General features: G+C 34.1%; 1 protein-coding gene across 1 annotated transcript in view; it reads right to left on the bottom strand.

The window, feature by feature from the left end:
- The window catches only part of PIBF1 (progesterone immunomodulatory binding factor 1), a 227,173-nt gene that overhangs the window by 183,767 nt on the left and 15,614 nt on the right, over positions 1-27,792 (bottom strand). The window contains exon 6 of the mRNA XM_081281650.1: positions 2,715-2,848. Within this exon, the coding sequence (XP_081137776.1) occupies positions 2,715-2,848 (134 nt within the window). The remainder of the gene's footprint in view (positions 1-2,714; positions 2,849-27,792) is intronic.

Below are 27,792 nucleotides of genomic sequence, written 5' to 3'. Positions count from 1 at the left end.
ACAGCACCCAGATCTTAATTTCTAAATAGCATCTCCCACTGAAAGAAATTAGGACTCCTTAGAAAAAGAGCTGAGACAATGACAACATAAAACTAGGAACATTATGTTATGCTAGAAGGCAAGGAACTGCTAAAATAAATAATATAAAAGATACATTCAGATGTAATTTATTGATTTTTAACTGCCACATAGAATTATCAAGGTCATATCCCTTTGTCCATTTTTTTTTAAACCATTCACTCTACCAAGTGAACCAAAGGTCTAGTTTGAGACCCTCTTGTTTCTTTTTCTGTTCCATTTCTAGCACATGAGAATGCTTATTTCATGCTTTTTGATCAAGGCTATATTTTTCTTTCCTAGGTTTTTATTATAGAAAATGAAACACATACATAAAAATAGATATGATACCCATATTCCCATCATTCAGCTTCAATAAGGATCAACTCATGACTCATCTTGTTTCATTTATCCTTCATTCATGGCCCCTCTGGAATATTCTGATGACTACACTTGTTAGTTTTGTCTTTTTATATTTTATCTATCATTGCTACAGATTTATAGTGGAAGCAGGACATCAAAATACCAACTTAAAATATTATCTGACCATCACAATCTACTTCATTTTAAAAAATGTATCTCTTGACATTATTTATAGCATGATACACCAATTAAAAAAATTGTAAAAAACAAAATATAATGATTCTTTTTTTAATCCAGCTTTATTCAGGAGGTCACCAAGTGTAGTTCTTACAGATTTCAAGTTCTAAAAGTTACCACATTAGCAAGACTAATAATAATAGTGATAATAATAATAGATATCATATGTTTGTCACAGTGGATGTAAAAATGCCAATGTTAATGAGCTAAATTTTTGCAAAGTCACTTATGATGTTAAATAATTTATAATTTAAATAATACAGTTTAAAGCATTCATTTATTCATTTAACAAAATATTAAGTGACTATTATAATTCTAGAATTAATTTTAGGGGCTGATGTTGTAGCTCAATGGTAGAGTGCTTGCCTAGTAATCTGAGGCACTGGTTCAATCCTCAGCACCATGTAAAAATAAGTAAATAAAATAAGGTATCATGTCCTTATTTACAAATAAAAAATATCTATAAAAAAAAGAAAGAAGGGCTGGGGCTGTAGTTTGTGGTAGAGCGCTTGCCTTGCAGTGTGAGGCACTGCGTACAACCCTCAGCACTACATAAATAAATAAATAAATAAATAAATAAATAATTTTAGGTGCCAGGAGATATAATAGTGAACAATTAGGAAAAAGTCACTCCATCTGCATATACATGGTATATATATTTTAAAACATTCATGAGTATGCCTTTATTGATTTTGTTTATATAATGCAGTTACATATATTAGCACCGCCGCATAGGTGACAAAACAGACTCAGAATGAAAAGAGATTTACCTAGAAATTTATAAAGAGTGCAAAAGGATATTCCAGTTAAAGGAAGATATTTGCTATTGTTACTTAGTAGCAACATATTTGGGAAACATGTTTTCAGAAAGTATTATTATTATTTTTTTATTGACAACAGGTTACTTTATCCAGCTATAAGACACCAAATGACATAAATAAATACCAACCAAATTTGTTATTTATATACAAATTTGAGACTTTTGCTACAGATAATTTCAGTTTGAAGAACACTAACTTGGCAAAATGCTCTCCTAAGCTTGACATTTAACTAAGTTTAACTTCTAAAGTACAAGTTAGAATCCAGAGTTTACAGTAACAATAATCACAAGTATACATGAGTTAACAAAAATCGAAGGATAGCCTTGAATCTCTTATACATTTAGGAAACAGTGTTAGTAATCAGAATTGACTTAGTCAAAGCAAAGGGATATAAGATAGGTCTTTAAATGACAGGGTGGCTCTTCTATGTCAGATACAATGTATAAAAGAGAGCACTTATTGGTTATCTTGCCTATAAACTTACGTAAACTTTCATTTTATAAACTTTTACATAACACTTAGACAAGGCTTAGACAGATATAGTTCTCAAGTGCATACATATACCTAGTCACATATATTCTGGGTATCAACTATATTGTTATAACCTAAACAACAGTTGTTTGTTTAACCAGTTACAAAGTAGTCATTTAAGACTTTAAAAACAGATACAAAAAACCATAATTCCTTTAAGACTTAGTTTCCCTATGTTAAAAAACCTGTCAGATGTAAGAAAATTATCTTGATAGATAAGAGATCAATGTTCTAGACTTTGTTTCATATCAGTACATTAAAATTTAAATAACTTTAATTGACTATGCAATTTATAGCCAATTTAATTGAAAACACAAAGCTTTTAAGATTCATCTTCTGCAAACCTTTTGTGATTTACTTAAATATTCACAACTTCTTTATACACTCTTAGTTTTGTCCTCCAGAAAGTACTATTTTCTGAAAAAGTACCGTTTATTAAGAAAGAACAGCTCAACACCCTTCTGGGTAGGTAGGTGGGAAAAAAACTGAAGAATTTAATTTTATTACATAAAAATGATTATTAAATAACATTTAAAAAATATTTACACATGTGGGATTTTATTGGGCTCCTATCTTCTTTTTCATTTTAAAAGACAGTAGCAACTTATAAAACAAAATATAATTAACAATGTTGATGGTGAGAATTCAAGTCTGTGATGTGTGTCAAAAATGAGAACAACTATTGGAGCCATCTTAATTACTTACCTCTTGACTTTATCATAATTCTCTTGACGGTAGTCACCTTGCTGAATTAACTGCTTCGTGTCTGCTAATTCTAAGGCCAAACGTTGACATCGAATTTGAAGTTCTGAGTAATTTCTTCGATCTTCTTCATATGTCTAAATGAAAGAAACATTCCCAGCTAAACACAGTTGACAAATTTTGTATTGAATCCTTCTGTTAAGCAGTAAATATCCTCATAATAAACTAAAAAATCCTGAAAATTTCTACACTGTTTAGTAAATTTTCCCCACTCAAAGGTAATATTAAATTCACAAAATTGTTTGTAAGTTCATTTGTTTAAATCTAAATTGTTTTCCAAATAACAAATACAACAATTACTATACTACTGTTACTATACTAATGTCAAATGACACTTTTCAACATTTATTGAGTCACTATTGTATGTCAGTGGTAAAGAAATGAATAAGACAAAATCCTTGCTCTCTAGGAATATACAATTTCGAGATGAAGAGCCATGACTATAAATATCTAGAATAAAAATTTTTAATGAAGAAATTAACCATGATTAATCTAACCATGATTAATCATGATTAATTAAGCTGTGGTATATAGGGAAAAAATTGTGTGGCCCTTGGAATACATCTGTATGTTCATATCCCCTGTACTATCACTATACTAGTAGCACATATTCACTGAGATATGAGGAGAGATGGAAGTAAAAACCTTAAAGTACATGACAAAGTCTGGACAATCTTACTTGCTTTCTACAAGCCTCATTTCTTTCTTTTTTTTTTTTTTAAAGAGAGAGTGAGAGAGAGAATTTTAGTATTTATTTTTTAGTATTTGGCGGACACAACATCTTTGTTTGTGTGTGGTGCTGAGGATCAAACCCGGGGCGCACGCATGCCAGGCAAGCGCGCTACCGCTTGAGCCACATCCCCAGCCCAAGCCTCATTTCTTATCATTCCCCATAATCACACTTCATCCTCCAACTCATATGGAGATTTAAACTTCTCTGAGTGTACTATGCTTCCTCTAATTTGTTGCTACTACCTGAATACCTACTTATAATCTGAATATTTTCTTCCCTCAAGAACCATTCTTACTGTACCATCAAATTAGTTTTCTTTATATCTCACCAGAATGGAAACATCTTAAGGTCAGGGACTATGTAATGCTCCCCAGTGGATCTCCATCATTTGACATAGTACCTGATATATAAAGAATAAAATAAATGCCTTGCAGTAGTTTGAGGAATAAATGAATATGGGAACTTGGAGGGAAAGCAGGACACAGGCACTCAATTTCTACCTATTTTCTCCCTTTGAAGTCATCAGATCTTGCATTCAATCATCAGCTCCACCCCCAGAACCTGGAATGTTAAATACATCCTGTTCTAAGTCATTCCTTCTTAATAGCTGACCAGCTAAGTGTGGTCATATTTACTCCACAAATACCAACTGAATTATTGTTATATGACTGGTTCTGGGCTAAGACTTAAAGGTAAATACGACAGGTTTTTCCCCCTTTCTCTCTCTTGAAACTATTAAATATAACTTTAAAATTTTAGCTTCCAAATTTCTAACAAGGTGCTGTTTGAGAGATGTAATTTAGAAATAACTGTATGTAGTGTGTTTTACTCCGATTTAGTATTATGTTCTCCTACACTGAAGTTCTCTATGAGAATAGAAGAAATACTATTTATTATAGGATTACAATTAAGGATACTATACCACTTCCCAAGGGATCATCACATACTCATTTCAGACTTAAGTCCTAAAGAAGCTCTAGTTCTAAAGGATACTCTATAATTCTAAACTCTACTAATCATGTACCCATTTTGAAAGACAGTATAGTGTTATGGCTAGGAAGGCAAGCTCCACAGTTCAAATGTTTAGAATTGAATTACCTGAAGGATGACTTTGGGCAGGTTAGTTTACCTGTTTTAGTGTTTGCCTCACAGGGTTCTCCCCAAAATTATATCAAGTAATACATGTAAAGTCCTCATAAAAATGCATAACAGAGTAAATGATCAGCTATAAGTTAATACGATTAATATGTTTTTTCCTTGCTTTGGCTTCCAGAGAGATCACAACTCAATTGATAGTTCAACTTTTTAGTAAGTGTACAAAGACCATGACAAAATCCAAAAGAATATAAACATAAGAAATATTAAACTCTTAAAGGATGGACAAAAAACAAAGAGCCCAGGGAACCTACAGGGGCTTTCATAAAAGCAAAGGATAAGCCTGAAGTGTGTCAGGAATAATAGTAGAAAAGAGTGCTCTGAGGAGTTAAAGCAGTCAATGGTAGTGAGTACCACTGAGAAAATTAATAAACCTTTAAGTATCAAGGGTGGAAGGCTGAGTGGCAGAGACTGAAGCATATATACTGAATACTCAGTATATTCTTGTTTTGTGCTATATTCTATGCATTATCTCAATACTTTATGACGGTATATAAAGATTATCCTCATTTCTTTTTAAATTTTTTTTTAGGTGTTGATGGACCTTTATTTTATTTATTTGTATATGGTGCTAAGAACTGAACCCCAGTGTCTCACACATGCTAGGCAAGCACTCTGCCACTGAGCCACAACCCCAGCTCTATCCTCATTTCTATAGGTGAGGAAACTGAGGCTTAGAGAATCAAATCTCCAAGAGCTCCTAAATAGTGGAGTGAGTGCTCTAAGCTTATCAAACTCCAAGACTGTAAGAAACTTCTAGGGGCTAGGGATGTGGCTCAGTAGTAGAGCTCTCGCCTAGCATGAGCGGGACACTGGGTTCGATCTTCAGCACCACATAAATGTAAAATTAAAGATATTGTGTCCACCTAAAAGGTTTTCAAATATTGATGGGAAAGAACTAACTTCAAAAGAGGTGCTTATTTTGGAGAAAAGAGGAATTATAGAGAGCAAATCCCCAGAGAGGACTTAGGGTATGGGATCAGCAGCTACCCTTGTCATAGAAGACATTTTTCCACCCTAATACAGAGTATTAAAAACCTAATTTTTTAATAGCGTTTATCAACTTGCCTCAGGTCACAGAATACTCCTTATCCTAATGCTTCACATATTTATATTATCCACCTAGTTTCCAAAGGCATATAAGATTTTTTTATTCATTGAGGACAAGAGTCATTCCACTATATGCAAGAAGAACAAACAAATTGGAATGAGTATATATGGAAGTAAGTGTGTAGGTTTGGTGGCATGAAATTGTGGAATTTCTCATTTGAGGACTTCCATTTTCTCTGTGAAATCAAAGACCAAGTCATCCGTTGACAGTGAGAAGGAAAAGTAAAAGCTGGAAATGTGAGCAGGGTGGCGAATGCCTAAATTAGTTTCTGAAGAAAATGAGAAAACTAGAAAAAACAGGACCACAGTATAATTGTGTGAGCCCACCTGAAGCTGGTAACAATTAACTTGTAGTGCTTGTTACTCCTTATGTGATTTTTCTCCAGGAGTACTCTGTTAAAAAAGGGAGAGTTAAGTTTTTCTCAGGCTGGTTTGAAAAAAGAAATTGAGGAAGAAATTAAAGAACAATGGTAGAAGAAAGGCTTAAGACTGCTAACATGCATCATGAGGGAGGAAGACAGATTTAGGAAGAGACTGATAAATTATAAGAGACTGAAAATTTTGTTAAAGATGAGTTGAAAGCAGATGATTCAGAAACGTGGAAATACAGGAAGCAATATATTCAGTGGATCAAATTGAATTAACTTCAGAAGTAAATCAATTCTGGTAGCAAGTAACAGAACGTGGGCAATAAGACAGTGTTAAAGTAGAAAAGAGGCAATATCCAGAGATGAGAAGATCAATGAAATAAAAGTTCAGGGTTGTAGGTGAATCACAGAAGTAACACAGACAGCAGTTGAAGTGAAAAGGAGGACTAAATCTAGAGCAAGACTTTCACTATATTAAGAGAATGTTCCAGTGGTCTGCAAAGAGGAAGGGTATAAGGTAGAGTACCCAGATGACCTGAGTACACAAAGAAGCAGAGGTTTTGTGAAGGTGGTAGTACAAAGATCTAAAAGGGTAAACATCTAAGGAGGATATTGGCATCTGACTTTAAAATATATGGATATGAACTCCTGGTGGAGATAGCAGTTCCATGGGAGATAATATGGTGTCTGTCTACGTGTAAAATAAATATGTCTGTATATATGTGTACATATATATCATGTAATATATAAGCATATATATGTACATAAAAACTTTCTTTAAACACCATATAAGAAAATACAGGCAGAAATTCAGTATAGGAATGTATATTTCCTACTAATACTTTGCTTAGAACTTTTCAACTGAAAATAAAAATGATTACTTTTGTTTTGAAAAAAAATTTTGCTTCACTTATTACAAACTAAAATAGAAAAAGGTATAGCACTGAAAAATGTGGAAAATAACATCTTCCCTTAAATAAGAGACAAAACCTTAAGACTGTGTAGACTTTGTGGATGACACTAAAAACAAGAGAAAAGATTATTTTGTATTACCATCAGCATTCTTCCCTGACCTAAGCTCAGCATCAACTTCTGTGGGAAGACTAAGCTGCAATTTTGAGTTAGATGTCCACATTATCTTTTCTTATAGCACCTGGTTCTTACTTCTGTCAGAAAATGTATTGCATGTGAGGAGAGCTGACATTACTTGCCTCCTACAACATACAGAAAATTTTTAGAAGTTTTCTATAATCTAGTCCTCTGCGTTTTAAATATAAGGTGTGTGATTAATGTCTGTTGAAAATGGGAAGCAAAAATAGGACATTACATAGACTAAAACAAGAGATGCAATAAATGTAATCTTTTCAAACATAAAGAATCAGACACAATTTCAATTCACCAAATCTTTCTAACCAAAAATTTCTGCATAAAAGTAAGTGGGTTAACAGGCAAGTGTCATTTTTTTAATTGTTGACAGAACTTTATTTTATTCATTTATTTATATGCAGTGCTGAGAATCGAACCCAGTGCCTCACATATGTAAGGCAAATGCTCTACCACTAAGCCATGATCCCAGGCCCTCAATTTTTTTTTTTAAAGAAAAAAATTACACAGGGAAAAAAAGAATAATCCAAGACATTGAGACGATTTAAACTGTTTGCTAATGGTAGCTTTCTACCTGTCAGAAACGTAACGGATTCTGAAGTGCTAGAGTTAATGTCACCTTTTCTGTCTTCTAAATAATTCATACAATGAAATAAGGCAAGCTACATCTAGCCTGAAAATAGTAAACCTATTACTATAATGGTATGTTTCTTATTTTGTCCATAAAATCCCCTTTCCCTATATATATCCACATATGATTCTGAGCTCCTTAAAGACCTTTCCTCCATACACCCAGTACCCTTAACAGTCATTACACTGGAAATGCTTGTAGAATGAATTAATATTAAAAGCACTAACATTTAAAATAACTATACTCAAAGTATAGGAAATGTTTGTACTTAACAAATTATTTTCCAATTGAAATTAACCACAGCTGAAATAGCATTCTATGCATCATATATGTAAAATTTTTCTAAAGATTTTGAGAAAGACAGGCTTCTATTTCTTGACCCCAGTGGTTGTTAATTGGGTGTGTTTGCTCTGTAAAAATCCATCAAGCAGGGATGGGTTTGTAGCTCAGTGGTAGAGTGCTTGCCTAGCACATATGAGGCACTGGGTTTGATCCTCTGCACCACATAAAAATAAATAAATCAAATAAAGGAACTGTGTCCATCTACAACTAAAAATAAAATATATTAAAAAATAATTTGAAGAAGTAACATCAAATGTGTTTCTACAAAGAATAGTTAAGTATTCAAATATGGTATTAAATAAACACATTTTAAATAGCAACTGTGTAACCAAAAAGCAATTACTTTGGAGATGATGATTTTCTAAGCATCATTTAAATCTTTTGTCTTGTACCATGTAAAAGGAGAAGAAAGTGGCAACTTACTTATCAAAATAAAACTTTAATAAATGAAATTATCCCTGGACTATGAGGAGATAGGGAAACTAAGAAATGGAAACACAATATTATGACATTTACCTCAGTATCAGTGATTCAATCAGAAGCAGCCTACATTGGAGAGCAACTCAGTGAATGATAAAAAGTGGCTTGGTTAGCTGTTTTGGGTAATCGCGAACTCATTCTTCAGAATTCCCACAGTTTCACATTATCAATAATCTAATCCAAGCAACCAACACTTAACAAGGAACCTAATTAACCTTTGATTGTTACAGACTTCCGTTTACATAACAACAGAGTCTGTTCTGCCAGAGTCTACTCTTTGCCTTTAAGCTTTTTAAGAAATGTATTACTATTTTTGAAAATTTTTGACTTCTGAAGATAGACAAAACTGAAGTATTAAAAGTCTGCTACAGGTTAAAAAGAAAATTTAATAAATTACATGGTAATTTTTCAATTATATCTGTTTGAATAATTGTGAATTTGAACTTAAAAGTTTAAGCCTTTTAAAGGGAAAAAATCATATAATTTATATGGAAAAGGGAACTTTCATCAAGTGTGGTAGACTGTAGATTGGAACAAGACACATGAATTCTAATTCTGACTGCTACTTACTACTGTAGCAAATCAATTTTTCTGGACTTAAATGCTGTTTCTGCAAAGTAAGTAAACTGATTAATTCATTGGCTCATTTATTATTTATTATGAGCCTGTTATTCTGTTAACCCATTGTTGTTGGTATTAAGACATAACCCCTAGCTCACGGATCTATCGGATTAGACCATTACAAAACACTATGATGATGTGATGGGAGACAATTTATATACCTAATATTTTATTTAGGAAATTATTGAAACAAATTTGAAGAATAAATTTTCAATAGATACTTAATATGATTGAACTAAATAAATTAAGTCTTAATGTTTGAGATTTAATAAATTATCTTTAAAATATCACCTTTGTTAACCAAAGACTTTAAATGTAAAAAAATAATAGCTTTCCGTACCTTTTTAGTGGTTGAGATTAAAGTATTAACAAACAAGCACAGAAAGGATAAAAGGATTAAGTTGATTCACCCATAAAAGTCAAGTTAAAATAAATTTTCTTTTGTTCTTGAAGCAAGTGAGGATGTATGGCAAAAAAAGATTATTCTTTTATGGCAAGAACGTTGTTTTACTTGTAAATTGCCATAATTTTATATTTTAACTATTTTAACAAATATGAATAATTACATAAACAAATGAAATGCATATTGGAATTATCATATGCACTGAGTTTCAGAGTAGAACTTTAAAAGAATCTCCTTTCTCTCTCTCCTCCTATTTATCCTCATCCCTAGGTAGGTCATGTAAAGTAAGACAAATTTTTCCCTATTCTTCTCCATGTTCATATTCTCACACACACACACACATACACTCACACATATAGACAGAGTGGTCATTTCTCCCTCAACAACAAAATGGAATACTTGGATTTTTGATTTCTGCAGTCAGGTTTTGTCACTTAACACTGTCTTATGAAAAACCTAAATAAATTTATATTTTCTAATTTATTCAGGTTAATGGCTGCACAATATTCCATGGTGCAGACTGTATTATGGTTTATGTGCAACCATTTCCTTGTTGTAGTGATGGGCATTTGTTTCTAGTCCTTTCCCCTCCCTTCCACTACCTGCCTGTCCACAGTTGGCTGCCAGAAACAATGCTACAGTAAACATAGCCTAGTACTTTAAGAAACACAGTCACAATAGTGGGGTATCTGTTGAAGGACGCTTATTTTTCATTTCAATCAATGTTGCAAGACTTCTGTCCAAAAGGCTGCAACAATTCATATTTCCTCCAGTAACATGTATATTTTTAAAATTATGCCTACATACGTATTAGAGTTTTTTCTTTTTGCAACCTCAGCTCTCATTGTTACTAAAATTTTATTTCCCCAAATGTTAGCAAGTTTGAACATCTGGCCATTTGGATTTGTACTTCTGATGAAATGTCTATTTATAGTCTTTACCCATAAGAACAGTTTGCTGTCCTCTAAAACTTTCCATAATGATGAAAATGTTCTATATCTGCATCATCTAATATGGTAGCCATTTACCACTAGTAGCTAGTGAGACTGAAAAACTGAATCTAAATGAATGTAAATTCAAATAATAACATGTAGTTGTGACTACTAGAATGGACAGTTCAGTTCCAGAACTTGGGTACTCAGTGCCGTCCATGGACTGGCCTAGGCTGGGAGCACTATCCCACCTGGGAGTCTTATTAAAAATGAATGATCTTGGGTTGCCATCCTAGAACAAATGCTTCAGACTTCAGTTTAACAAGATCCCAAGAAGATTCATATTACAGTTTGAGAAGCACTGTTAATAATCATCTAAATTAAGGATATTTTAAAGTTCTTTTGTCATGGGCCGCATTAGCAATTTGATGATGCTGGTAAAACCAGAGATTGTTTCTAAAATTTTAAGTTAAAATATGTGAAATTATAAAGAAAATAAATTATACTGAATTAAAACTATCAAAATATTTTGAAAATGTATGTCCTTCTTTACAAATGCATTAAAGACAATACTTAGTAAAGGGTCTAAAGTCTAATAACTACAATAATGCTGAAGTACCACAAGCATAAACTCTAAAGATATCTGCAATAACTACACTGTGATATTAAAATATCAGGTTTCATATGTTGCCATTCACAGAAATTGGTAATCTTGCTGTATTTTCTATCTGTATTTGTAATTGAAGGAAATGCCATTTTAGTTAGAAGTGGCAATAATTTCTTTGTGCTACCCCCTGAAGATTTGTGGACCATATGTTAAAAACCTCTGGGATTATTCCAGTAATTGCCTAATTTTTTTTTCCTAAATTTTAAACTCACAAGGAATTAATTTGTATAGCATATAAACTGTGAGTGTAAACTTTAACAGATTAGGATCCACTTGTACTAAGGCCCCATAATTCTTTTCAACTAAACTGAACTACCACTCTTGTAGTATATAATTAGCTCTATTTCTTTATCCTGTTCCACGGCTGTTTGTCTGATTCTATGCCAATACCACTTTTAAATAACCAAGTAAGTTTTGAAGTTTATATTGAGCGTTTGGTTGGTACAGCACTTCTCACCTTACCCCACCTGCATCTTCTTTTTCATGGCATTCTGGGGCATTTATTTTTTCATATAGACTAAAATAATTTATCAACATCCAAACCTGCACTGTACTTCTTCACTCCAACTTCCCCTTCCCAAATAATCAAAAATACTGGAATAAAATTTAACTCTATTTGATTAAAATATTAATAGTGGAAAATATGCTATTTTATAGCCTGAATCCCTTCCAAGTATTTCCATGTTCAACACTAAGAGTTTATAGTTTTCATATAAGTCTATTACCTTCCTTGCTAGAAATGGCCATGGGAGAAATATTTTTTTTTTGCAAGGAAGACAATGGGCTTACATAAGAAAATTATAAAAGCTTAGTGTAGAATACTGTTGTATTTACTGACATGTTCACAAGGCTATTCTGTAACTTCCTGATGTAATGGCCTATTGTTTCTGTCCTGAAATATACTTTGTATCATCTTAGTCTTTTTTTTTTTTTTTTTTTTTTTTTTTGGATGGAGGAGCTGGGTACCACTGGCTATTGAACTCAGGGGCACTCAACCACTGAGCCACATCCCCAGCCCTATTTTGTATTTTATTTAGAGACAGGGTCTCGATGAGTTACTTAGCACCTCACTATTGCTGAGGCTGGCTTTGAACTCCTGATCCTCCTGCCTAAATCTCCTGAGGCCCTGGGATTACAGGCGTGGCCACTGAACCTGACTTAAATATTAGTCTTTTGATACAATATTTGTCAATGTTTTGATTATTTGCATCAGTAGTAGTAAGTAAAACTGGCTTATACTTTTTTTCCCTTTGCTTTTGTATTATTTCTTAGAACTTTCCACCTTTTTTCAATTGTCTGGTAGAGTATAATATACTGGAATCACATGACTTTCTAGAAATACCTAGGTAAATCTATCAATGAATCTAGTGGTAACCTTATCATTGTACACCTTCATTCACCTTTGTAATATTTCTATGGTAACCATTCTATTCAAGTTCTTCACTTTTGTCAATTTAGTAAGTTACATTTCGTTGCCTCACTTTACTTTTGGTTTTCAAGTTTGTTGTTATATAGATGCAAATTCTCTTCATTAATGCTCATTAATTCCAAACACCTTACTTTTATTCATTTTTTTCCTGCTTTAAAAAAATTTGTAAATGGACAAAGTATCTTTTCATGTATTTATTTTTATGTGGTGCCGAGGATAGAACCCAGTACCTCATGTGAGACAAGTGTTCTACCTCAGACCTACAGCCCCACCCCATTTTTCTGCCTTTTTTTTTTTTTTTTTTTTTTTTAATGGTTGAACCCAGGGGTACACAACCACTGAGCCACATCCCCACACCTTTTTATATTTAGAGACAGGGTCTTGCTAAGTTGCTTAGAGCCTTGTTAAATTGCTCAGGCTGGCTTTGAACTCGTATCCTCCTACCTTAGCCTCCCAAGCTGCTGGGATTACAGGCATGTGTCACCATACCCGACAATTTTTCTGCTTTCTTAAGATGAGTAATACATTAATTTATTTTGCCTCTCTATTTAATAATAGTAAAGGCATTTTAAGGCTAAAGATTTTCCTTTGGCAGAGCTTTCAGAATTTTGATATAAAATATTTTCATTGCTTTCTTGTTTCAGTTTTTGTTTCCAATTTGATCCAAAAGATATGCTCCTTAACTACCAATTTTAATTCCCTTCACCTTTTATTTTTTCCTCTGGTTTTACTATATTATAACAAAAATAAACTATAAAACCTGTACCTAAAAAATTTACTACTTTATCATATGACTGAGAACAAACATGATAGTTTTGTAAATTCTTCATTGACATTTAAAAAACTTATTCTCTGATCAAGAAAGTTAGGCTTTCTGTATAGCAGGTGCATCAAAATTATGATAGAATTAGATCTTCTAATATTTATTTTTTGTCCATTACATCTATCCCATTCTCAAAAAAGCATATCAAGTTTCCTAAACACTATAGCATTTCATCACATTCCCATTTTTCCAAAATTTTTATTCTACAATTACTGTCATTTGCTATGTAAAATTGTATGACTACAAAATCACCTTTTATTACTCATGTACTTTGTCAGCCTGTTTGGGGGTTTTTGTCTTAGATCCACCTTATCTGACATTAATATTACCTTCCTGCTCTTTTTTCCTATAACTTTTAGTCCATCATTTTTTCAATATTTCCTTATTAATTTGCATTAAGCATATTTCTTATAGACAGAGGTAGGTTTGCTTGAAGATCAATATGAAAAACTTTTTTTTAACTTCCCCTTTTCCTTTTTTTCTTTTTTAAAAAAATTTTTATTCTAATTTGTTATATATGACTGCAGAATGCGTTACAATTCATATTATACATATAGAGCACAATTTTTTCATATCTCTGGTTGTAGACAAAGTATATTAACAAAAAACTTTTTCTTTAAATGGAAAACTTTGGTGTGTTCCTCAGCTTTCTGGAGGCAAAGAAAACAATCCATACTGGGAGAGAGATCCATACATTTCTATAGGCCAAGCTCTGCCAATAATCTGTTCTGTTTCTACACAGCATTATCTTATACTGTCTCCAGGATCTTACTCTGGTCTGGGGAGAAAATCCCAAATGATGGGATTTTCTATCCCCAATATGGCTTCTAAGAATTTCTTCCTTTTGTATGTAAGCTTTCCCTGACTGAGAAGTAGAAAATATTTCACTAAATGATTTGCTTAGCCAACAGAATGTGACAGATATAGGGTACTGGGATTTTGAAGTTAGGTCTTTAACACCCTTGAGTTTAGTCTGAGTTTCCTGAAAGCATGCTTTGTTAAAAGGTCCTTTAGAGACCCAAATGGGAAATGATTTGCCTGCCATTCTATCCTCTCTCCAAATTAAAGAAGACTTCAGATGACAAATGACTCAAACGTCAGTCAGGTTAGAAATACTCCGCTGAACCTATCAACCTTCAGAGATGTGATAAATAATAAATAATATTTTAAGATACTAAGGGTGAACAACTTTCTTAATAAGACTCCTATAGTGCAAGAATTATAATCAAGAATCAATAAATGGGATGAATTCAAACTCAAAAGCTTCTTCTCAGCAAAAGAAATAATCAGTGAGGTGAATAGAAAGCCTACAGAATGGGAGCAAATTTTTATCACATGCACATCAGATAGAGCACTAATCTCTAGAATAAAGAACTCAAAAATCCTAATACCTAAAAAACAATAATCCAATCAACAAATGGGCCAAAGACTTGAGCAGTCATTTATCAGAAGAAAATATATAATCAATCAATATATCAAATCAGATAACTGGAATTCCAGGGGTGGGTGAGGGAGATCCATTAATATTGTCATCTTCTAGAATCCCCTTTCCCCCCCACTTCTTTCAACTAGATCTAAAACAGTAAGGCTTATTCTGTTCAGTAGTCTGAACTGACTATAAAATTCATCTTTAAAAATGTTATTCTATTGAGTAGTCTATATGGGATATATAATTAGACGTTAAAATGTTAAAAACAAATTGAGTTATTTCATTTTGAGTCCAAGTTTGGCAAGGCTATACCTAGTAGTATCAGGACTCAATATGGGCACATTTTTTTCTCTATTTGAGCTATGAAATCTTTATACATACAGTGATCCAGTACAGCACTAAGCCCTTGTTTGGCTGAAATGCCCATTTCACATATTAATTCCTACTTTTTAAATTATTATTTGTGGTGTGATGCCATCACAAAATTAAATGCAAATATGGACAGTGACATAATATTAACAGCAATCTCTTATAAATGATTAATCCCAAACATGTAGTATATACATTTATTAATTCTTACATTTGCGCATTATATGTATTTTTACTAATTAAATCACAATAAAGAAATTAAATCATAAAACTAAAAAAGACCCAAAAGAAATCTCACTTAAAAATATGTCTGCAGATTTTGGATTGAGACATACTACATAGATTGAGACAATAAAGTGGTCATTATATCTCTGGATTTAATCCAAGGTATTTGGAAAGGTCCCTCGTGAGTTGATTTCTCCTTCCATAATACGAAACACCCTCTTGGTTACTTGGTTCAAAATTTTATCTTGATAAATATCTAATAAATCCCTCAAAACCTATCCATGAAATTAAAAATCTTACTAATAACTTAAGATAATAAATGTAGTAGAAAATGAAGTCATATTCTTTGAAATGTTGTTTCCTCATTTAATGCATATGAAATAATCAGCTAAAAGAAGCTTCTTTCTGATGCCGTAATTAAAATTGTTTTCATAACTTTTCCATGAACTTTTTTCCCCCTCATTTCTTTTACTTATAAGTCACATTACTTATAAAAATCCAATAGTTTTGTAAGAGCACAATAGGTAGGTTTTAGACATGTAAGCAAGAAATGTAACAACATGCTATAATGCTTCAGGTAGTGTGATTTCAATATATTCTTAAATTTGTTCAACACATTAAAATATATTACTTTTATGCCAAAGACAAAGAGTAGCATTAAAACACAATGCTAAAACCATGAAATTTAATTCAGAAGTCAAAGATTATTTTTCACTGTAATTAATAGGTAAATAAAACTTTTTCATCTTTAAATTGTGTTCATGGTCCATGAATCTGCCCCATTAAAATCCTGGATTATTTATTAAAAACTGAGATTCTTAATTCCAGCTAAGCCCCAAATTAGAACCCCTGAGGTATGTTATGATTTGGATATGAGGTGTCACCCTAGAGCTCCTATGTTCATGCGGGGATGTTCAGAGGTGAAATAATCAAATTACAAGTGGATCAACCCATTTCATTGATTAATAATTGAAAAGAACTAATATAAGCAGGTAGGGTGTGATTGGAGAAGGTAGGTCACTAGGGCTATATCCTTGGGGATTGATTATATGTTCTCTCCCTAACTTCTTTTCTCTCTCTTCTCTCTTCTTTCTGGCTACCATGAACTAAAACAACTTTCCTCTCCCAGGCCCTTCTGCCATGATGTTCCCTGCCTCCCCTCAGATTCAGTGCAACAGAGTTGCACCTCCAAAACTGTGAGCCCACAATAAACTTTTCCTCCTCTAGGTTGTTTTTATTGGGTATTTTGGTTACTGTGATGAAAAGCTAACTAATACAAGGTGTCCATGAATTTAAATTTTAAGCATGCTTATTTACTTTAAGAGACAAGCATATCTATTATTGTTTTCTAACGAGTATGTTCAACATTCTAGGATAATTATAATTGAAGGGTAACATTATAAACCTGTATCTTATAAAGGAATTTTATGCTCATCAGCTTAGCAGCATAAAAAGAAATTTCACAAAACAGTTCATACTTCCCGAAACACAAGAACCTGAATAACAAGTATTTATAATTAATGAAAAATCTAATTTTCATACAAACACAGTTAATTGGATTATTTACATATGATTACTTATGCTGAGCCTCCAGGTAATCTTGCAGAATTTTTCTCCAGAAATATAACTGTGTTTCTAAACAAGGAAGTTTTGTTGACCAAAACACTTTTTGCTTCCTAGTTACCAAAGTTCTCATAAGAGATAAACATTTCACCATTTCCTCATGAAACTTAATAGCTTTCTTAAGACTCAATACCTCACATAGTATTATTAACATTGCTTTCTTTATAATGAAAGAAGCACATTGAATTAACTCTACAATAACAAAACAGCTTCCTACAACTTCGATGCACAAAAATTTCAAAGAGAATAAAAATAAAAAATATCTGTTAAGTACATACACATTAAGTATTACACATAATTCACATACATAATACAGATCAAAATGTGCTATAATTATATATCACTGACACTTATAAATTCCAGGCTTAAGTAAAAGGTAAGCTCTATTTGCTGGTGTTAGTATCACATATTATTTGCAAACAACTAAAGATCTAGAAAAAAATATGAAAGAAAATTACAGAAATCTGATAAAATTGCCACATCATGCTATTTCTTTTTAAAGGTCAAGAATTATATTCTATTAAATTTCTACAGCAATTTTCACCTCATACTTTCCATGAAGTAGTGGATTATATGATCAAAGTCTAGTCAAATTAATTGTGTACCTGTGTGACTTCAACATCTCTGAGTGCTTTTGGAAGACATAATTTTGAAATCTGTGTAATAATTGAGGCACCTTTGATCTGACCACATATTATGGAAAAAAAGCTTTGGTTTTTATAATGCTTCCTCTCAGTAGATCTACTGAATTTTACTAGGGAATAAATAGTATTTGATTAGTTGTAGAAAGCTGATATGAAACAAACACAAATGAAAATAAGGTTAATAGGCCTGGGGATGTGGCTCAAGCAGTAGCGCGCTCGCCTGGCATGCGTGCGGCCCGGGTTCGATCCTCAGCACCACATACCAACAAAGATGTTGTGTCCGTGGAGAACTAAAAAAAAAATAAATATTAAAAAATTCTCTCTCTCTCTCTCTCTCCTCTCTCACTCTCTCTTTAAAAAAAAAAAAAAGAAAATAAGGTTAATATAATGCTTTGACTTCTAGGTTAAAAACAAGATTTCCCAGGTATCCTCAAAATGGGCTTTTAAAAAGTAGATGGAGGTATACTGCCACCATGTGGTAAAAACTTTAAGACCATTTCGGATAAGGTAAGCTAAATCATTTTAAATTAAAATGGAAAGTGTGTTTTCATAATTGCCATTCTCAAAACCGTTTCTTTTAGTAAATCACTGTGAAGTTGTCATTATTATGGCAATGTCTGAGACATCTACATTTGTTGGTTGCTTCCTTCTAAGTTTCCATTTGTTTACTACCTGCTCTATGAATAGTAGTATCCTCTTATACTGTCCTTAATTTGTCCTCTTTTGAGAGTACTCCCCTTACTGTACCATAACTTTATAATATTCAATCCCATTTTTTTTAGCTATTGGTATTCATCTGACCCATCCTAATCTTTATGTATTCTCAAATAGTAAACTCAACTCTCCAACTACCAGATTTTAATTTTATCAAAATTAACTATTATTGGTTGCTAAAAAGTATAAACAATCAAAGTTACAAACAGTATTATAAAAACTGCAAATTTTGTTCAAGGTCTGATGATGTTTTTAATTTTACTTCTAATTATTTTCTATATTATCTAACATGTTCTCATTCATGTCAGTAAAAACCTAACATGTTAAGAAAGGTAGTCTCCAAAGAGCTAAGATTCTTTTTAGGGAAATGGCATTCATAGACTGGATTTTCTTTTTTCACTTGCATGTAAATGGTGAATCTGCTTCAGGTAATGGTCACATAAGCTCCCATCTGACCACTCCTGCCACAAAATCACCTATAAATTCTGGACAAAATATCAAACATCCAAGGGCTCAATCTCCCTGATCAAAATTAGGCAGACTATAGGAATCCATGTAAAAGTAGAAGAGAACAATCCCTGGTGAGTTTTCTAGTTGTTTTGTTTGTTTTCTAATGGTGTATAGTCTGTGAGGGGAGGCCCATTCTGTGCCCTGTTGGATGGACAAAGGTGCAACTGAATATCCTTAGTCTTTTTAAAATGGAGAACCAAAAGACAGTTTGGGACAACAGCAGCTGCTCTAAAGTGAAGAAGGAATTCTAGAAGTAGCCACAGAGGGGAAAATCTGAATTTTGTTGATAATTTATGCCCAAATCTCTGGCTGCTCTCTGAAGAACACATGTACAGGACAAACTCCACATAGCCCTATTGAAACCAAAAAATTTGAACTTAAAATTGCACGGGTGCCCAGGAAACAAAATGTGCTGTTGGAGTATAATCAAGCTAATTTGTTTCTAAAATAAAAACATCAGAACTGTCTAAAGGAATACAAAATTCAGAGTCTCCACAGGATAATAGTCACAATGATATCATTCAAATTTATTCTATGATTTAAATAAAAATGTTTAAGGTTACTTGACACGTGAAGAAACAGGAACACGTGACATATTTTTAAAAGAAAAGACAAACATCATGGCAACCCAGATGTTAGAATTAACAGTCAGGATTTTAAAGCAGCTATGTGAACTATTCTCAATGGTATAAAAGAAAATATGAAGTAGCCAAGAAATGAAAATTATAATAAACAACCACGTTGAAATTCTAAAAGCAAAAAATTCCATGCTTAAGTATTTAGCCATATTCTATCAAAAACAATTATACACTCTGAGGCAGGTAATCCATTTTTTCCAACATGCCAATTTGGGGGAGGATAAACTGACACATTATAGAAAATCAAATGAATAAGTTTAAAATCTATCTACTTCTGCAATCTTTTCTAATTTTCCCTACTGGTGTGATATTTCACTGCTCATAAAATGTGTCATCTGCAAACAAAGAGTTTACTTAGTTCTTCCTTACTATTGTAATGTCTAAAATGTTAAATACTGATTAAGATTGGACTAGGATCCAACATGGCGGCGGGCGCGGAGAGATCAAGTCTCTGACCTCTTCAGCTGCGTGGGCATAGGGAGTCGTAAACCATCTAAATGCTGTTTTCTTAGGATCACCAGGCAATGCTGAGCTGACGTGGATCTGGGGCGAACAGTCTGGGCCTCTCAGAACACCCACCTAGCCTGGATCGGCTGAATTCAAGCTCCTGTTCGCCTGCTTCTCGCAGACAAACCGCTGTGACTCAGCACTAAACAATCCTGCTGAAACAACTGGTCGGCCCTTCTGAACCTACGGAGGTTAATGCCAACCGAGCCTTCATAGGCAGTGGCCACAGAATTGAAATGGGGCTTGGGAGAGCCAGTCAGGACCCACCCGTTGCACTGGTCGCCCGGCAAAGGGAAACGAACTGTCGCCATTTGCAAGAGATACCACCATGGCAGAGAACTGACGTCACCAGAATGCGGCGGAGGAGATAACTTCATTGACACCGGCTGCGACAGGTGTGTAACCCCCAAGCCTTCCCTCTCCACACAGCGGGGAAACCTTAAGGGCCCCCCCCAGCTCTCCTGTGAGCGCGATAGCCAGACCGAGGGAATCAGGAGTGGCGCGGGACCCGCGGCGCGAAACTCCTGGCTACCGCTCCAACCAGTGCTGACAACTGAGGTCTCTTGCACCAGCTACTGGGGGCGTGGCTACCGGAGGGCAAGCAAAATTCACTGAGGGTTCTCAGCCCCAAGCTCTACAAACTTAGGGTCTGAGGGAATGGCAAACAGGGAGAGTGTGCCCAGTCGTTCATGAAAATAGGGCTCCTGGGAGCAGCAGACCTGGCGTGTAGCCAGTATTGTGGTGAGCGGGGCCTGGCTTGAGGAAAAGTGGGGAAGTGACTAGACACAAGAGAAGGCCCTAGGCACTCAGGATTGGAGACCCGCCCAGTCTGGGAGGAGGAGCTGCTGCACAGTGATTGGTTCCCGCGTATTGACAGGAGAAACTTGGCCTGGTGGGCACAGCGCCACCTACTGGAAGAGAAGTTAATCAAACTCTAAGACTGCATTTATTAGTTTTTTTTTACTTGGGGTTTTTTTTTTCATTTTCATTTTTTTGTTGTTTTTTTAATTTTTTAAAATTTTTTTATTATTTTTTTAATTTTAATTTTTTAATTATTTTTTTAAATTTTTTTTCTTTTCTATTTTTTCTTTTGTCTTTTCATTTCTTTTCAATTTCCTTATTCCCCCTTCCTTGAATTCTACCTGCTTACTCTCATTCTCTTTAGTGACTTCTTCCCTTCCCTTCTAATACCTTTCCTCCCAAGTATTAAATAAATTTATAGGAGTAAACAGTAACTCAGCAGTCAAACAGAACAAGAAGCAACATGAGCAGCTTCAAGAAGCAAGGAAGAAAAGGAGTACAAACAATGCAGGACAGCCTAAATATTCAGGAGGACCTAGAGGCATCAGAAAAATGGTCAAATAAAGAACTCAAGGAATACCTTAGACAGATGGAATGGAAGCTTAAAGAGGATAGGAGACAGCAAATCCAAACAGTGAAAGAACACATTGAAAATGAATAACATAAACAGATAAAAGAAGAAATTAAGCATCTTTATCAGGAGATAGAGATTATAAAAAAAATCAAACACTAATAATAGAAATGAAGGAAACGATAAACCAAATTAAAAACTCAAATGAGAGTATCACTAACAGAGTAGAGCAAGCAGAATCCAGAACGTCAGATAATGAAGACAAAATATATCATCTTGAAAAGAGTCTAGCCAACTCAGAAAGGCTGGTAAAAAATCACGAGAAAAACATCCAAGAGATATGGGATAACATAAAAAAAAAAAAAAAAACTTAAGAGTCATCGGGATAGAGGAAGGTATAGAGGTTCAAACCAAGGGAATGAGCAACCTGATGAATGAAATAATTATAGAAAACTTTCCAGAAGTAAAAAAGGAAACAGATATACAAATTGTAGATGCATACAGGACACCAAGCATACAAAATCACAGTAGACCAACGCCAAGACACATTGTTATGAAGATATCCAATATACAGAACAAAGAGAAAATACTAAAAGCTACAGAGAAAGGAGGCAGATTACATTCAGGGGTAAACCAATAAGGTTAACAATGGATTTTTCATCATAGACGCTGAAAGCGAGAAGATCCTGGAACAACGTATTTCAAACACTGAAAGACAATGGATGTCAACCAAGAATTTTGTATCCAGCAAAATTAAGCTTCAGGTACAAAAACGAAATAAAAATCTTTCATGATAAACAAAAGTTAAAAGAATTTGCAGCCAGAAAACCAGCATTGCAAAGCATCTTGAGCAAAATACTACACGAGGAAGAAATGAAAAACAATAACCAAAACCATCAGTGGGAAGTGCCTCAGTAAAGACAGAAGGCGGGGGGAAAGCTAATCATGGAGAAACAAACTAAATTAAAAAAAAAAAAAGATAAATAATCAAACATGGCTGGAAGTACAAACCATATATCAATAGTAACTCTAAATCTTAATGACTTAAACTCTCCAATAAAGCGACATAGGCTGGTAACATGGATTAAAAAAACAAATCCAACAATATGCTGCCTCCAGGAGACACATCTGATTGGAAAAGACATACACAGGCTGAAGGTGAAAGGTTGGGAAAAAATATACCACGCACACGGTCCTCGTAAGCAAGCAGGAGTGGCCATCCTCATATAGAATAAAATCGACTTCAAGACTAAGTTAATCAACAGGGATAAGGAAGGACATTATATACTGTTAAAAGGAACCATTCACCAACAAGACATAACAATTATCAATATTTATGCACCAAATAATGGTGCTGCGACATTCATAAAACAAATTCTCCTCAAGTTCAAGAATCATCCCTGGGATGCAAGGATGGTTCAATATACAGACATCAATAAATGTTATCCACCACATCAATAGACTTAAAGATAAGAACCATATGATCATCTCGAAAGACGCAGAAAAAGCATTCGACAAAGTACAGCATCCCTTTATGTTCAAAACATTAGAAAAACTAGGGATAATAGGAACTTACCTCAACATTGTAAAAGCTATTTATGCTAAGCCTCAGGCTAGCATCATTCTGAATGGAGAAAAATTGAAAGCATTCCCTCTAAAATCTGGAACAAGACAGGGATGCCCTCTATGACCACTTCTATTCAATATAGTTCTCGAAACACTGGCGAGAGCAATTAGACGAAAGAAATTAAAGGCATAAAAATAGGAAAAGAAGAACTTAAATTATCACTATTTGCAGATGATATGATCCTATACCTAGAAGACTCAAAAGGGTCTACAAAGAAACTACTAGAGCTAATAAATGAATTCAGCAAAGTGGCAGGATATAAAATCAACAGGCATAAATCAAAGGCATTTCTGTATATCAGAGACAAAACTTCTGAAACGGAAATGAGGAAAAATACCCCATTCACAATATCCTCAAAAAAAATACTTGGGAATCAACCTAACAAAAGAGGTGAAAGATTTATACAATGAAAACTACAGAACCCTAAAGAGAGAAATAGAAGATGATCTTAGAAGATGGAAAAATATACCCTGTTCATGAATAGGCAGAACTAACATCATCAAAATGGCAATATTACCAAAAGTTCTCTATAGGTTTAATGCAATGCCAATCAAAATCCCAATGGCATTTCTTGTAGAAATAGATAAAGCAATCATGAAATTCATATGGAAAAATAAAAGACCCAGAATAGCAAAAGCAACTCTAAGCAGGAAGTATGAATCAGGTGGTATAGCAATACCAGATTTCAAACTATATTACAGAGCAATAGTAACAAAAACAGCATGGTACTGGTACCAAAACAGGCGGGTGGACCAATGGTACAGAATAGAGGACACAGAGACTAATCCACAAAGTTACAACTATCTTATATTTGATAAAGGGGCTAAAAGCATGCAATGGAGGAAGGATAGCATCTTCAACAAATGGTGCTGGGAAAACTGGAAATCCATATGCAACAAAATGAAACTGAATCCCTTTCTCTCGCCATGCACAAAAGTTAACTCAAAATGGATCAAGGAGCTTGATATCAAATAAGAGACTCTGCATCTGATAGAAGAAAAAGTTGGCTCCGATCTACATATTGCGGGGTCGGGCTCCAAATTCCTTAATAGGACACCCATAGCCCAAGAGTTAATAACAAGAATCAACAAATGGGACTTACTTAAACTAAAAAGTTTTTTCTCAGCAAGAGAAACAATAAGAGAGGTAAATAGAGAGCCTACATCCTGGGAACAAATTTTTACTCCTCACACTTCAGATAGAGCCCTAATATCCAGAGTATACAAAGAACTCAAAAAATTAGACAATAAGATAACAAATAACCCAATCAACAAATGGGCCAAGGACCTGAACAGACACTTCTCAGAGGAGGACATACAATCAATCAACAAGTACATGAAAAAATGCTTACCATCTCTAGCAGTCAGAGAAATGCAAATCAAAACCACCCTAAGATACAATCTCACTCCAGTAAGATTAGCAGCCATTATGAAGTCAAACAACAACTGCTGGTGAGGATGTGGGGAAAAGAGTACTCTTGTACATTGCTGGTGGGACTGCAAATTGGTGCGGCCAATTTGGAAAGCAGTATGGAGATTCCTGGGAAAGCTGGGAATGGAACCACCATTTGACCCAGCTATCGCCCTTCTCGGACTATTCTCTGAAGACCTTAAAAGAGCATGCTACAGGGATACTGCCACATCGATGTTCATAGCAGCACAATTCACAATAGCTAGACTGTGGAACCAACCCAGATGCCCTTCAATAGATGAATGGATAAAAAAAATGTGGCATTTATACACAACGGAGTACTACGCAGCACTAAAAAATGACAAAAACATGGAATTTGCAGGGAAATGGATGGCACTAGAGCAGATTATGCTAAGTGAAGCTAGCCAATCCCTAAAAAACAAATGCCAAATGTCTTCTTTGATATAAGGAGAGCAACTAAGAACAGAGCAGGGAGGAAGAGCATGAGGAAAAGATTAACATTAAATAGAGACATGAGGTGGGAGGGAAAGGGAGAGAGAAGGGAAATTGCATGGAAATGGAAGGAGACCCTCATTGTTATACAAAATTACATATAAGAGGTTGCGAGGGGAATGGGGGAAAAAAAACAAGGAGAGAAATGAATTACAGTAGATGGGGTAGAGAGAGAAGATGGGAGGGGAGGGGAGGGGGGATAGTAGAGGATAGGAAAGGTAGCAGAATACAACAGTTACTAATATGGCATTATGTAAAAATGTGGATGTGTAAGCGATGTGATTCTGCAATCTGTATTTGGGGTAAAAATGGGAGTTCATAACCCACTTGAATCTAATGTATGAAATATGATATGTCAAGAGCTTTGTGTGTAATATTTTGAACAACCAATAATAAAAAAAAAGAACCACTGGGGGAAAAAAAAAAGATTGGACTAAACAATTATTCCTAGAGAACATTTCTGTCTTCACTGAGCTCCTTTCTGTTTATACTTTTTGACTCTCATTCTTCAATTACAAAAGAGAAATCAATTCCCTGAGAACTCAGGATAACAATTTTTAAAAAAAGCCAATTTTTTTTCAAGAGGTATAATAAACCCAGATATGACTGATGAAGATAAAGAAAATGTGGTGTATACATAAAATGCAGTATTACACAGCTTAGAAAAGCAGAATGCTAAGTGAAATAAGCCAGTCACAACATACATATCAAAACTGTATGATTCTAATTATAAGTGCCACTTATATTAAATTCAACTTACATTAAATATCTGAAGTAGTTGAAATCATAGAACCAGAAAGCAGAATTGCTTACCAAGGGCTGAGGGGGTGGGGGTGGGGGGCAGATTAGTGTCTAATAATGGGTGTGCAATTTCAGTGTTGCAAGATGAAAAAGTTCCAGAGATCTGTTGCCTAAAAATGTGAATATACCTAATATTACTGCAGTGTACATTTCAAAATAGCTAAAATAGTAAACTTTAATGTTGTGTCTTTAACCATAATAAAAAAGAGTCTGTCAACTTTCTTACACTAAAATTTAGAACCTTCTTGATGGCTTTTTGTTTACATATTTCATTCCTCATTTCTTTTTTGTTCACATGTATAGTTCTCACTCAAGTGAAATATTATAACGTTCATTTACAGAATTCTTTTTTGACTTTCTCCCATGGTTTTATACTTATCTAAATATTCACTGATCTCAATCCTCATACATTATGTAAATTCTATAAAGACAGAGGTTTGGTTCAGTTTGTAGTTCTTGAGGTCCTTAATTTCTATGGTCGGGCAGGTAATTTATCAATTCTCAAGCAGTTAGACCTATTCTAAGTACTCTATTTGATAACAAAATTATATATGTGCTGCAGTTTCAGGTTCACTCTTGAGGCCCCTTAAAATTATTGTGTGAATACCATATAGTTATTTTTTTTCAAAATTTTCATTTTATTTAACCTTAAAATCACATAAAGTCATCTGCAAGACCCACACCATTCCCTTTAAAAATTAGAAACTTAGCTGGGCACGGTGGCACATGTGTATAATCCCAGAAGCTTGTGAGCCTGAGGCAGGAGGATCATGAGTTCAAAGACAGCTTCAGCAAAAAAGCAAGCTAAGCAACTCATCAAAACCTTGTCCCTAAACAAATTACAAAAATAGGCTGGGACTGTGGCTTCATGGTCGAGTGCCTCGGAGTTCAATCCCCGGTAGTCCCCCCCACCTCCCCCGCCGACAAAAAAAATTAAAAACTTAAACAAATGTAAGGTTTAGGCTAAAGTATTTGCTGAATTACTGTATGAAGAGATCATTCAAATAATGTAATATGAAAATTTTGGATGAAGTCTTACTAAAAATCAGTAACTTTATAGTGTCTATAGCCATTAACTGTATGGCAATGTATCTTATTATCTGCTGAACAATGTAATACTTGTTTTTTCATTTCCTTGTCAAATTCAAAAGCACTTAGAAATCAATGAGTACTCTCTTTCACTAGATTATGCTTCAGTTTGCTCACTACAAAATATTTATTCCCATCAGTGCTCAGAACATGATACCCCCAAATATGTTACCCTGTCATACTGAGTAGTTTAATTTGAATGAAATTGAGAAAAATGCAGAAGCAAGGTTTTCCTGACCTTCTCCTGCCCTCTCTCTCAAAGCAGGTCATAGAAACTGCAAGTCCCCTCATTCCTTTTCCCCTGAAGCAGGCCATGAAGCCTAGGAAGGTCACTCTCTGACCACCTCTTTTGCTCTTCCCTTGAAGATCCTTATGTGACAAGTGTCCTGCCCTATAAAAGAAGGAATGTCACACAGAAAGGTCAAGAAGAATCTGAATAAACCTTGTTAAGTTCCTCCCTAGTTATTACCATTAGATCATACCTTTTGTCCTCTTGTCATACTTCTGCATGACTGTCCACAGAAATAGACTTCCCTACGTCTTTGTGTCTTTACTTGAAGGCTTTCAATGTTACATCAAACTTATGAGGAAAGGATACTACTTTTTCTCTCATACATCATTTAGGGAAGAAATCTGCATTTTCTCTCATAAAAGGAAAACTTACTTTTGGGGGGTTAAGAAACTTGAAATTTAATGGCACTACTAAAAAAATTCAAAATTTTTTTTGCTACTCCATTTGGATTTGATGGGTA

Source organism: Spermophilus citellus, assembly GCF_964194105.1.
Source record: "Spermophilus citellus genome assembly, chromosome: 1".
Classification (NCBI taxonomy): Eukaryota; Metazoa; Chordata; class Mammalia; order Rodentia; family Sciuridae; genus Spermophilus; species Spermophilus citellus.
This window is presented reverse-complemented; position numbering and strand designations above follow the sequence as displayed.